Genomic DNA, 14,794 nt, shown 5'->3' on the forward strand with positions numbered 1-14,794 from the left:
TGACCACCACTCTCTGGGACTGTCCATCCAGCCAGTGCTTGACCCAGCAGACCGTACGCTCACCCAGGCCATGGGCAGCCAGTTTTTCTATGAGAATCCTATGGGGAACTGTGTCGAATGCTTTTCAAAAATCCAGGTAGACAATATCCACAGCCTTTCCCTCGTCCAATAGTCAGGCCATCTTGTCATAGAAGGAGATCAGGTTTGTCAGGCAGGACCTGCCTTTCATAACCCCATGCTGACTAGGCCTGATCCCCTGGTTGTCCATTATATGACTTTTAATGGCACTCAGGATGATCTGCTCCATGACCTTCCCTGGTACCGAGGTCAGACTGACAGGTCTATAGTTTCCTGGATCCTCCTTTCTGCCTCTCTTGTAGATGGGTGTTACATTGTAGAGAACAATTTGATTCCCAAAATCCCAAACCCACCTACAAGCAGTTTTTTACTCAAATTCTGCCCTGAGAGTCTCAACCTGGGCACTTCCACTTATGTTTTATGCATGCCCTCTCCTCAGGTTTTACTTTTCACATTGCTACCAACACAGCAATGTTATTTACTGACTGCACTTCCATCATTAATTGTGGAAATGTAGTAATAATGGGCTGATACACTCCAAGCACTAGGCTGCAAGCTAAGTGATGAATGAAGAAAGTCTGTAGCCTTTCATGGGGAAAAACGGCTTTGTTTCTTCTGTCCTGTTTCAACAGGTCTGGTTGACTCAGTTGGGAACTTTAGCAACTACAATTTCTGTGCAGAGATGTAGAAGACTAATTTTTGAAATATCATGGTATTAATGAAAATACCAGATAGATTAGGGGCTGTGACAGCTCACAAGATTAGCAAAGCCAACCATCTAGCAATAGTTAGCATCTATGCCTACAAGCTATTACATTGTTCTCAGTCGATTTCAGGGGACAAAAATCTTTGCAAGGTTTGCCATCCATGCAAGGTTTCTGCACCTGGTGATGTTACTTCACTACAAAGTTATGGCCCAATTTTCAACCACAGCAACCGAACACTGTTGGTAATTCCCAGGCAAGAGGTTTGCAGGCTGATGCTAATACAGCACAATCTGGTTTATAATGACTTAAGTGCAAAGAACATTTCACCACGTACAGGCTGCAGACTCTCTCTCACACATTTGTAATCAGAGTTGTCACTGCTAGCCAAGCACTGCCAAAGACGAAATACCTTTTGATTTCACACAAAAAGGAACCAAGAAGTCTGGTACGTGTCTGAAACATGTCTGTGCACCACAGACTGTAAACTTGCAAGGTGGAAGTATTCAAGATATTGGAGGGGCAGATGAGCCCACCAGCCATCAACAATCAAGCGTACATGGCAGGGAAAGGAAAACCCAGAAGTGCTGTGATAGGGTGTCAGACAGACAAGTGCTGAAGAAGCATCAGTGGGTCTGCTGGCAAGGAAAATGGGTTATGTTCATTGCCAATACAATCAATTTAAAAGTTAAGATGATGAGCAGCAGGAGTGGGAAATATCACCCAACCCCAGTTGGAAGATGAAGAATAATTTTGTACTGTTATGTCAATTAACAGATAAGCATTTGTGCTGAAACCTAGGGCAGAAATTCAGTCCTGAGTAATAACTGGAACCCAAGCCCTTAAGTCTATGGGTCTTTGGTCTTCATCAGTTTGCATTTCACACCTTGAAAGCTGTTTCTCAAGAAGAGGAAAGTGCTCTAACTTTTAGCCTGAGATTGCCTCTTTAGAAGCCATCACTCTTTAGGATTTAGTTATTTAGTAGCAAAAGTATCCATTTACTGATACAGTGATGGAATTTCAAACTAAATGCATCACAATCAAATTTTAAATTATCTTTTAAACACATACACTTCTAATAGTTTGCAATGGAGCTTGATACACTGTGTTCAGAAATGGTTATCTGTATAAAAGTCAAAATATGCCTTAAGTAGATAACAAAAAAGAAACTCCACTTGCTACTCACGGCAGACATACTCCTTCAACTTCTGTGAAAACTACAGTTTCACCTAGCTCAAAGTCTCACCTCCTTCCATAGACCAACATACACTAAATACTAAGAATCTTTTCCACCATGACTCTCAGTGATTGCTGTGTTTAATGCTAGCAGACAATGGAACTTAAACCAGATAGTAAATAAATATAAATGCTAATTATCTTGCTGGAGATGAGAAACCAGATGACATCTGGAGCTGGCATTATTATAAACAGGAAAAAGGTATGAGAGACACTTGGCTTAGAGGTTTATAAATACCAGATATACACATCAGGAGGAGGTTGGCAGGTTAAGAAAGGACAAGGGCAGCTCTGTAATCATAAAAGCAAGTGAGAGAGATGGAAAGAGAGCGTATGTGAAATTATTTCTGGGAAGACCATTTTTGTCTGAGACAATTTTAGTTACATTCTTTATTGGACAGATGCTCAGTGTGGTAGGAGAAATCTGCCTTGGTTTATATGCTGACACAGTTTACCTGATTCTCTCTGCTAACTCAATAAAAAGACAAAGACTGGGACCACCATGACAATGTGGCAGAATGCAGAGCACCAACCCCACAAACCTTCCCAAAGCACCATAGCAAAGTCTTGAGTTGCATCCTGTAAGCATTTATGCACAAATTGAACTTCATGTACTGAGATTAATTTTCCTGACACCATGTGGGTTTCATTGCAGCACACAAAACCAAACACAGACTTACATATTTTTAGGATCAGGACTTACTTAGCACTAGTCAGCTGTGATTTAATGTGTCTGTGCTTAATGTGCAGCTTACTAAATGTGAGCGAATTCTGTGTTTTGGTACAGTTTGGGTTTTTCCCCAGAACAGCATGTATGTTGTTTCAACATTAATGCTGAAAGTCACTGATGTTTATTTAAACAATTATAATGTTATCTGATGCAGCTGGGAACGGAGGTACAGTAGCCTCATACTTAAAAGCATGGCCTTTAATATAACATTAGAGACCTCTAATGGGCATGTTGCCCATTTCTGATTCCCTAGTGGCTTCTATTCTTCACAGGAATTAATGTTCTAATCAGAATGCATCTGTATAACATTTTCCTTGTGCTGATCAAGTATCAGCAACTCAGTGATTACCTTATGCCTCCCACTGCATATGCTAGGCCAGATTATTCAAATATCCTCTGGTAGAAGAGATAATGGAGCATTTCTAATCACAAAATAGTGCTCACAAAAAAGCTATCGTAAGAGCAAGCATCAGGGATGTACAATAAAAAGGCAGAAAAAGACCTTCTGTTGCACTGCAGGAACATCCTTCTGTGGATTGTTCTTAGTGCAACAACCTAGATGTAGATGAGCATTAATACTGACAAGATAGGTAGGTAGTCCAGCATCAGTCTTTGCAATCTTAGAACTCATGAATATATGTATGCATGCATGCCCTTGTGCACAGGTCAAGAAATATTCCTGTTAACGGCATTTAAGCCTTGCAAAGTTGGAAGCAAAGGTTTCTGACCTTGGCAGTAAGCCCCTAGACTACAGTTTGTGCTATGAAGCGATATGATTCAGGGTAGGATACAGATAGGATGTAGCGTCCCTTAGTTGCAAGCCCAATGCTCACCAGCTGTACTGGGAATCTCTAGAGTGACTTCCCAGAGAAACAGTTCAAACTTCCAGTGACACTTCAGAAATATATGTATATCCACACACCAAAAAAAAAAAAAGATGAAAAAAGAGGCAGGAACAACCTTCTCTGCAACACTTAAAGACCTTAATGTACTGATGAAAAATAGTAAGCAGTGCAGTTACCATCAATCACAACATAGTTTAGGTATTTTTTCAGTTATCTGCTGCAATGCTAATCACTGGTTCAAAAATCAACATTTCACATGTCCAATTCTAAAACTGTTACTAGGTTTGAAGAGTAGCATCTGAAGTTAAGGATACTCTTTTTTAACTATTCATGGTTAATTATGTTTAACTCTTATATTTTTTCACATTTCACCTGCTTCTAACTGAATACGAAAAAATCTGTTTGTGACATTTATTGTCCATCATGTGACCTCCTGCTCTACTTTTAAATATTCAACACCTTTTCCAGCTCTAGAGGTTGAATTATACAATGAAATTAAAAGAATTTAAGTTTTAACTTTATCATTCTTATAACTTTAAAAATATTCAGATTTCAAAGTTAGGTTATGTTCATTGCCAATACAATCAATTTAAAAGCATGCATGTAACAATACTGACTTCTGTTTCTGACCCAGGATTTGTTTTTTCCCCAAGAACACATTCAGTGCACAGGACTGGCCAAAGACCACTGAAATCAATGGAAAGGCTACTGGTGACTTTGATGAAATATGGATCGGGCTTTGAGCCTAACACTGCTGACTTCATTGACTCATCACAAGGGCTGAATTTGGTGTTGACAGACGTAAAGCGGTTCATCCCATGTTCCTTTAACAAATTGCATACATTTTTACCCCACCCTTCCACTCCCAGGAATTTAGACCATTTTCTTCTGCTAGCTCTGTTAAGGAGCCCCAGCACTTGCACAGGTAAAATGAATGACTGGAACACATACAGTTGTTTGTACTTACAGGTGTCTGGCTTGAGCTGACTGTTGGTAATTCCAAAATACTGTGGATTTTCAATGACAGGAATCTTTGTCATCCCAATGATGACTGCATCAGGACCCCCCTCTGAAGAAGATGGAGTGTTACTTCCATTTGAGATGTGGTGGAGGGGACTGGCTGAATCATCGTCATTGCTGATAACTGAAGAAGGACCTAGAGTTAGAAACAAAGATTTTCCTGTAACTCAGCACATGGTTCTGGTTTTTTTTTTTTGGACTAGTTTGTTCTCCATCCCTGTAGTCAACAGTTCTCTTTGTGTGCCTTATTGACCTTACCTCAGGAATTCTATATGTCTGGGTGCAGATGGAGAACAGTGGGTTTTTTCCATTAGGAGCTGGAATGTGAAGCAAATTATTGTATGGTAGATCACCTAGACTAAATATGTCAGGGTCCAGCATCGTCTGTCACTGGGGAAGATTTCCAAATTTGTTGAACTCCTTCTGTCATTCTCAGAAATAAGCTACGAAATACACACATTAACTTTTTTACCTTATGCCCTACTTGGATCACACAGCAGTAATTGTCACAAATCCAGGGAATGCCTGCCCTCCATTTGAGGTGGCATTATAACAAGACAAAAGACACAGAGGAGATGGGCTCATCCTGATGTGGGAAGATGGTAATTTCTGAAAGACAACACATTTGAAAGCAAAAATCCAGGGGACAGTTTGAACAGTCACAGAGGTATGGAGCAGACACTGAGAAGAGTAATGGTTAAGACACACCCCACCCTGCTGCAAAATCTGGGGTCATTGCAGAGGGGCTCATCCAGCTCAGGGGAACATCCCACTGGCTCCCCCATCCATACTTGAGTTTAGTCACCTTCCAGAAAGCGGTTTATTTGGATCAGTAATTCAGTCACAGTTCTTGTTTTGTTCTCACTCAGTCCTTTATATTTTTAACAAAAGTGCAATAGAGATAAAATGTTGAAGTCCCAGACTAAGTTTTAAGTTGGACAGAAGGAACAGTGCAGAGGCAAGACAGAGCTGAGTAACGCACCACATAGATGGCATCTGTGTCTACAGGAGAGATGGGGGATGCAGAGAGAGAGAGAGAGAGAATGGGGACCAGCAGCAGGTCCTATAGACACATCATTGAGGACATGAGAGAAGATGGGCAGGATCCACCATAGCACATATACAATTAAGGAACAAAATGAAAACTAAGGCAGTCCCAGACACAGAAGCCAAGAAAGGGCAGCTTTAAAGAAAAGAAACTCTTTTGTGGCTCACTGCATCATTATCAAAAACACTTTATCATTTCATGGCACGGCTCACCGGAATAAAACAAATAATTTGGCATGTGGCTATTCAACCCTACCTTTAGAGACTCAAGTGTACTCCCACCCCTGTTCTGCTTTCCCTCTCTCCAGTTGGTTTAATGGTGCATGAGGGAAATGTTCTCATAGTTTGAAAAAGTACTTCCCCCCTAGCCTGAAACATTAGAGGGCATTTTTCAAATACCTTGCACTTCACTGGAAAGTCACTGTTGACAAATGTAAGCGAAGCCTAGATCTCTGCAATTTATCAAGTGAAATACTAATACCAAGGCTGGTTTTGTCATTACTGATCACCCAGATCCTCAAAAGATTGATTCTACCAGGAAGGCTGCCAGGATTAAGAGTTTTTGGTGAAGTTTCCTCTAATGAAGTGCAGAGCCTAACAAACTGTGGGAAAGGGTCCCTCAGATCGCACACAAGGTACTTACATGAAGACATAACACATTTTTCAGGTGTGCAAGAGTTGTGTGCAGTGGCATTAGAGTGCAAACCCATTTAAAACTGCATTCATTTTTTTCTAGACATCATCCTTACATCTCTAAACTTTCTGAATGTCAAGCTAATGGCTCCAAAAAGCAGGCTGACAAATACACATTTTCTTGGAAAATAAAGTCCTTTTATCCTAATATAGCTTTAGTATGAGGGTCAAAGCCCTTCTTTTACAACAAATGTGTAAATTCCTTTGGCTCTGTATTTAATAGAGGCATATCTCTTAAGTTCTTTTCAGCCCTACTGCTCTCTGCTGCACAGGAGGAGGCTCTTTTGTCATTCTTTGCTTCCACCACACACGCAGTGATGGCAAGGAAAAGTGACCATTACACATTTCTAGACGTTAAAATGGGATAATGAATAGAAACTTGTTCTGTTCATCAAATCATTTATGCGCTACTCCAAGACCCAATTTTGTACAGCGAACTATTTTTTCAATCAGTATAAACCTCAAAGTGCTGCAGGTGAAAAGCAGACAATTGTTCAGTAAATCTATTTACTCAATCAGGCTAACTGATAAAAACTAGTCTTCTGTGTGGTATGAAGCAGCCTCCGAGTATATTCAGGTCCCTGATGTAGGTGAAGAAAACCTGGAAAATGAGGTTCCAAAGCAATTCCTGGCGGTATGAAATGGTTTAAGAAAAATTAAACTCTGGGAACTTTGTGCTGTGTTACTTAGTGATCCCTTTCAGGCAATGTTCTTTGGAAATAGTTGTTTGGGTTCAAAAATCTTATTTCCTGTATATTTCTTCTCTAATTAAGACAATGAGAACTCAACAGATGGAAATACTTGTGTATCAGAGGCAGTTGACCTCACATCCTTTCAAACTTCCCTTTTGCTGGGACCTTTTCATCAGTGTGAGCAAACTGGTACACAGACTGTTTCCACACTTGCTTATTTGCCAGACTATCCACTTACCATAAAGTTACATTTCATTTTTTGAATGCACTAAGTCACATTACAGTTACAGGCCAGCACTGCAGCTGGCTATGACTGATATTCTAGTAACGCAGAACCGTTTTCCAGATGCACGATGAGGCCATCACCTGTACGGACAAGAAGCTAGAGCTGCCCTTTTCTGAATATGCACTGAGCTCAAACTAAAGGATAATTTCTTGAATTGCCTTAAAGTGTGGTTTCATCCAGATGAAATGGGGTCACTGGATTATTTGTCAACGGCAGAATGAGTATGGTAATTACTCTCAGTAACCTATTACTGATTCTGGTTTTTATAAAATCTGCTGTTGGCTTCACACCTGAAATTTGAAAATATTAGTCAAAACATCATTTGTGGGAGTGAGAAGTCATGGGTTGTCAATAGCCGTTAGCTATTGCCAGTAGCTGACTCACAGTCAGGTTGAGCTTTTAAGAAATCTCCAGAGGCCTTCTCCATCTTCAAATATGCTGCTCAACATCTTCACTCAATTTCATTTTTAGACTGTATTCCTTATCTTAAGGAGACAGAAGCTGGTGCCAGATGAGCAATGGTAGCCTGCCTTGGAGAAGAAACATAAGCGCTGCACACTGCAGGGCTGAATTTCTTCTCTCTTTGATGTTGAGCTAAAAATATATCCATTCTGCATCACCTAGGCCCAGGAAAAATCCCTTCTGTGTACAAAAGTCAGCAGCTCTCTGAAAAAGTGGTGACGTGTAAGAAAACCAATTGTATTTGAAACTGTCAAGCTATCATAAAGCCAAAATACCTCCCACACCTAGGTTGTGAACGATCTTTGGCACATGGTATGGGGACAGGCAGAAACAGCAAACTTCTCTCACTGCACATCCCACAGAAACTGGAGACAAACACAGCTGGGGTGTGGGTCATGGTTTACCTTCACTAGTGTCAGCATCCCTCCCCAAAATATAACTCACTTCTGTGCTATCTCTTCAATAGTGCATCTCTGCACTGTCCTTGACATTGGTGGTGCCAACAAATGTGAGTTTCCTTAGGTTTAGAAATAAAATTTTATAAAACTAACTATTTTCAAGATGTGTTGATGTTTCTGGCCAGGAGAAGGAGTTTATAAAATTATAAGATTATAAAATACAGCCTTTCCTGCTGCTCCTATCACCATCAGAGTTAATGCTGTTTTAACATACATGCTACCAAGACCTATCTGTTTGTTGGGGCTACACTTTGCTTTGCATTATTTCAGACTTCTGCTAATACTTAGGTAGTTGGCTGTGGCAACACATCTGACTACCGGCTGCCACTGGAATAATCCACACAGCCTTCCTGTGTTTCAAAGTACAGAAGGAGTCCCAAAGTGAGTAACGGCATGACTCAGCTAAGCAGGCTCAGGCAAAAAATAAAAAGGAGAGGCTCTCAAATGCAGAATCAGAAAGAACATATGGGTTTTGTTTGCACCTGGCATGGTCTTGCCAGCATATATACTCAGACTTTAGTTTAGATGTTCACCAATGAGAACTGTGACCATCTACTTCTCCCTCCACCTACTGTGTCAAAGATATAAACAATCTAATCTGCATGTTTGCTCTCCAAGCTCTAAGATCTCCTGGATGCTACAATATCCTACATCCTCCTCACAACACACTTCTGTGCATCATACATCACTCCAATTATCCCTGAAGTCACTACTAATGGCTGAGGCACACTGGGAAACAATAAGAGTAATAATTATAAAAACCCAGCCTGTTTTAGCTTTGTACTTGCAGCTGTGTAGTTACAATGATGCATCTGCTTAGTCAAGTGTTACAAGGCAGCTCAGGTAAAGAGGATCATTTATTTACAGAGATGATTTTGTGCTGTGATGCCTTCATAACCATGGCTCCTCCCATGAAAAATTACGTTGACTGCTAGGAAAATCTCTCAAGTGACCTTGTGCTAGCATTGGCTCTTACTTCCTCTGGGAACAGGGACCAGTCTCTGCCGTGACATGGTAATGGCACACCATCAAGTCAAAAGCAGGACAGTAAGTGCATGTCACATCAGTCAGCATCACCTCTGCTGAATTTTGAGGTCATACTGAATCTTCTCTCTTTTTCCTTTTGGGAGGTGTGTTCTGAAAAAGCAATTGCAGAAGATTTCTTTGCCCATGAGACTCTGATATTTGCTATAGATTCTAAGTTCTTCTTTTCTGCATGATTAAAAAGTAAGTTTTATGCTTAGCAAGAGCAGATATTCAATTTTTCCTGTTATCAAGCTAGGATTCCACTTTCTTACCAGAACAGATACCTTTTTAGCTTAACTCTTGAATAGCTATCTTATCTTTCACTCCCTCTGGAAGACACCTTATTAATCACGGTTTGGCACACTTTTTTCTGACTAAGGTGCTATAAGCTTTACTCTGAATATTCCATTGCATTCCTAAGTTCAACAACTGTACGCAACTGTGATATCAAATCATGTTTACGCAATTCTATTAGGCTGGATAAGAGAGCCCAGCATAATAGAAAGTAATGCAATTATAGAAACATTATTTTATATTAGTGGTCTCTTAAAATGCTGCATGCTGAATACAGGGAATTGAATTAAAAGGCATAAATAGAACACAAGAAAAAAAATTCAAAGCCAGCTGAATAAGCTTCCCAAAGAGATACCAGTTTAGTCTCACTTTGCTTGGTGGAGCTGTTCAAAGTAAAGTCAGGTTCTTCTGCATATCCAGAGTGGGTTTATTAAACTGATAGTTTTTACTTTGCAGCTGCTGATGCTTTTAATGAGGGAAAGCTCAAGGCAAGGTGCTCCTATGCTTTCTCAGCAGTTCAGCTATGCAAAGCCTCTTTTCTTGCCTCTCCCCATCTTCCAACCGAACCTTCTTGTCACATATCCTCACCTCTGCCAGCTCCTCAGAGAACAGCCATTAGTCTTAGCCTCAGTGAAGTAATCTCAATAGTGAGTGTCACACTCAGTTGTGAAACAGTATTATGAGGTTAATCCTCCTTTATTTGTGGTGGACAAAACACAGAATAAGTATCACCTCAAACAACATTATACCCAGGTCCATCCTGCTGAAGCACACTGCTCTTCACAGCTCAAAGAGTGCATGTCCTTCTATCCCAGTGCAGCACACTGAGCCAAAAACCACATTGTAGACATTAAGTCTGTGACTCAGAAAACTGAAACTTGCCAGGCTTGGGTGTTTAGAGGATAAATAATTTCAAATCTTCTGACAGATATCATTAATCTGTTTAACTGATTTGCACCCACCAGTGCTTGTTTAAGCTTGTACTCTGTTGCCTGTTGATATATGAGATGAGAGAAACTTTCTGACACTGCCCAAGAAGTTCAGTTCCCATTCAAGAGCATGCTCCCAGGAAGTTGGGGGAACCAGAATGGAGAGCCAGAGAACTTTCCCCACACTCAGCAGACAAATGTCTCTGTTCCCTGTCAGCATGCACTTCTAACAATCTCTGAATAACAGAAGGGAGGGGGCTCCTTGGAAGTATCTTGCAGAAGTAAGTAGATGAAAATAAACATTTAAACTCAAGAAACAGCCCTTAAAAGTCTGTTCACTTACAATCATTGCAAAACAAAGTGGAGACACTTGTTTGAAAATCATAATGAAACCACACCACTTTGAGCTAATGTTTCATTTGGATGATCAAAAATCCAAGGTGGTTTCCTTTTGTTTTCATGTGAAAAATCTATGTTTTGTCTTTCCTCATTTGTGGCAGCTTCACAAGAAGACTAAATTGTGTTGTTATCACTGTATCACTTTCATACAGAGCAAATAAGTTACAGAGATGGATTATTTTCTTTCCTACACAGAATAATTTAAGTAATGCTTACTTTTGAGTCTAATGAAATAATAGGTGTGTTATTCAGCTTTACATTACCAAATTTTCAGTGTTTCTAGGTGTCAAAAGGTCAGTTACACTGACTTAAATGCCTTTCCCCCAAAATGCATGTTTCTTTTGCTGGAAAACTTATTTCAAATGCCTAACTCCTCTAGAGAGCAACAAACACACAATCTGGGTAATTTCCACTGAAATGACTGCACACAGATTTTAGCCACTCAAGTATTTCATCAGGCCTTTTTGTTGTGGCGTTGAACCTAAGAGCCACAGCTGCATATTTGTTTGCCTCAGTTTTATTCTGGAACATGATTGTGAAAGAATCCCAGTTAGTTCCTTTCAGCTGCCTTTCTTCTCACAGCCTCATCTACGCCCCTGTATGCATACATTCACACAACCCTTTACACACACGCCTAGAGCATTCCAGAGGTTATAGTTTCTGCAAGGGATGTTTCCAAATAGGGAGGACTCCTTAGGATAACCTATGTGACCCCTTCATAATGCAAGTCACCTCCTGAAAGCCATGGAACCTACAGGACACAGGGACAAAGACACAGGTGTCTAGGTCTGGGACAGACTGGCAAGGCAGTTCACCCAAGAAACCTCCTCTGCAGCACTGAAAAACCCTGTAGGAAAAAGGATGAGGTCTCTAACATGTACTGGATTTGCTAGTACCGTCTGTGCAGGATGAAAGGTGAATGACCCCTCTCTGCCCCAGCTTCACTCCAGGGCCAGCTCTCCCCAGGGATGCCATCTGTGAAGCCTCAGCCTGTGGCACAAAGTTTGCTGATTTCCTTCTCCTTTCAGCCAGAATGGGAGGCATTTGTATAACAGATCTCACAACCGCAATCTGCTACACATCTTCAAACTCCTAAGCACCCTAACCAATAAATCATCACTGTTTGTCCTCTGTGACGTACGTGCTACTATTATTCCCAATTTGGAGATGACAGGAGGAGCTCTGCATGATTCACTGATTTGCCCAGAGCTGGAGGTGGGATCTTTGTCAAAGTCATGACCAGGACCTGGGAAGGGCTGCCAGCTCTGGCTGTTGAACCATAGAGCACTTTGGGACTTACAGCCCTCCTTCAGCTGTAGAATGGCTATACAGCTGTCCACTGCTTTGTGGACACTTTTTCAGTATGTGCAGCTCAGATGATGTGCCCTATCATAAAGAATGAGGAATTTATGGCCTCTCATTATTGGTAGTCAAATGAAACACAGACCTGAGACAAAAATCTAGCACGGATGTAGTGTATTAATCAATATGAGTATGTGAGCCAGAGAAGTAAGGATATAAGGCAACAGAAAATGTGAAAGAAGGAAAGAAAAAATGATTTATCTTTTTTAATATAGATCACCAAGACCATTCATTATAGCCACCTGCAGGTTTGGATATCTTGGAAATGTGGGTAAAATTACAATCCTTCAAAAATACTACAATGAAAAATCACTGCAATAAGAAAAAAGATCAGCTGGAATGCGTTTGTTGGCATCAAGTGAAAAAGAATAATTCAGACAAAATTAAATCCTTGTTGCCTTTCATTTAATTTAAAAACTATTTAATTAACAATAGCTTCCCTCCATACTCCTCATGAATAATCTGTATTAGAATTCCCATTCTTAGGGCTGGGAATGAGGTCCTCTGTTGTCTACAAGATTACAATGTGTACAGAAGCAACACAAGTTTCGCCATGCTGCTTCTGCAGTCAGTCTTTATCTGGGAGAACAGCAAAGTTATTTGCAGTAGTCAACTTGAATAATTTTCTAAATTCTGCTTAGTTAGATGTGGTTAGATGATATGGCAGATATGCTAGATTGTGGAGAAATGCTTTTAAAAGAAAAAAGCACTACTAATGAAACTATCCAAGCAGATCAGCTGAAAACATGATATGGAAAAATCTAGAAATAATCAGAGACCTGATAAAACCCTGAAGAATTGGGGTTTATTTATACTAAACAGAGGTCTGAGGAGGTACACCCGGATAGCCTTCCAACAGAAGTGAACAATCTTTATTTTAAGTCTATGCTGGATAGGAATGAAAAGTTGCATGACAAAAGTGCATCAAGAGAGACTGAAGCAAAATGTTAGGAAAACATCCTCAAGACACTGGAATTGCTTACACAAGACTCAGAAATCTCCATTTTTGGAGCTCTTGAAGCCACATCAGGAAATTATCTGTTGGAAAAGATACAGGTATAGTTGGTACAGGTTTAGGACAGGAAGAATCTCCTGGGTCCCCTTTCAGCCCTAATACTCCATAATGACAAAAAGGTAGACCTTAAGTGGTCTTACAGAAAACACTTTGGGTTCTTCAGATGTTGATTTATGTGTGTTCAGAACTAAATGAGGCCTGTAGCTCAACAAATACATAGTGTATATCAATAAAGTACACACATTTCAATGCATTAGCAGGTTACTTTTCCAGACTGCAGAATCAAGATAGGTTTAGTCAGGTGAGAAGCACACCAGCGATGTACAAATCCACAGTCTACAGTGGGTTATTCTACTAGAACATACATTATTTAATTGCATTCTTTACATACAATTTATTTCAGTGGGTTTTTCCCCCTTAATTGTTTCTGAACAGTTTTCATTTGTGGAAGTGTTAACTACAGAGTCTTGTATCATTGCTCACTTTTTGTGAGTGTAAGATTCTTACAGGCCCCCAAAACTCCATGAATTATGGAGTCAACACTGTCCTACGTTGAAATATACCTCTCAATTTGTTCTCAACAAGCATTCCAGCTTAATAGCTTCCAACTCATTTTTTATTTACAGCTGTACTAGCTAACCTGAAACATGACAATCTGCAAAGAAGGAAAACTAAATGATTATACACAATCAACCCAAACATCATGCTCAAATTATAACAACATCTGCAGAAATCTGGTTTTGCTCTTTACTCAGCTTTCACTGAGATGATCTTGCAGCCCAACTAAAGCTTTCTTGGACTTGCACTGATTTGGACTGGTTTCTCTTCATCTCCAAACATTCCCCATCCTTGAGAACAGGTTTAAAAATAAAATTCAAAGGCCCATCTACACCTGAAGAGGAGGGCATGGGAAGATGGTGAAATAACTCAGTTACCTATTTCTTGTCAAGTAGTTCACTCTCTCCTTGAGAGTAGTTCACTCTCTCCTTGAGTTAACGGGCTTTGGGTCCTGATGGTCCAAATTTTGCATGTGCTCAGGAGGCAGTATCTGGCCTTTGGAAGAGGACTGCTGGAAGGGCAGGAGGCTTCAGCACAGAAGAAGAAAGGTTGTCCAAAACTGGCTCTCAGTGAGCATAAAGCAAGAGATAGCTTACTTTCCCTCCTGAGCATCAATGCCTGACTTTTTATTCCAATTTATATTAGATTACTTAGCAACAGTGAAACTGATTCATTCTGAGTCTCTGCCACAGCAGCCATTGCAGTGGCTTTCTCTACAGGCCCTGTCCCTAAAGCACTCAGCAACTATACACATCCCTGGCCTTCAGAGATCACAACCCCTGCTAAGAAAACCTTGCTGGCCGGCAGGAGACTGGCCAGAACCTTCTGGGAGGATTTTTGGTGCTCAGCAATCATGTGTCACTAGAAATTCTTGTGATACCCAGGTGAAGCATCTGCCATGTTCTCCTATGTTGAATAGCCTTAGCAACAGACTCACCCAGCATGTGGTGGTTTTGTGCA

At 40.5% G+C, this 14,794-nt stretch overlaps 1 protein-coding gene across 3 annotated transcripts in view; it reads right to left on the reverse strand.

Annotated features, from left to right (window-relative positions):
* Nucleotides 1-14,794, reverse strand: part of NTRK2 (neurotrophic receptor tyrosine kinase 2) — a 209,187-nt gene that overhangs the window by 86,211 nt on the left and 108,182 nt on the right. For all 3 annotated transcript variants that reach the window (XM_074812059.1, XM_074812064.1, XM_074812060.1), the window contains one exon: nucleotides 4,561-4,749. In XM_074812059.1, coding sequence (XP_074668160.1) covers nucleotides 4,561-4,749 — 189 coding nt within the window. The remainder of the gene's footprint in view (nucleotides 1-4,560; nucleotides 4,750-14,794) is intronic.

The sequence above is a fragment of the Strix aluco genome, chromosome Z (assembly GCF_031877795.1).
Source record: "Strix aluco isolate bStrAlu1 chromosome Z, bStrAlu1.hap1, whole genome shotgun sequence".
Classification (NCBI taxonomy): domain Eukaryota; kingdom Metazoa; phylum Chordata; class Aves; order Strigiformes; family Strigidae; genus Strix; species Strix aluco.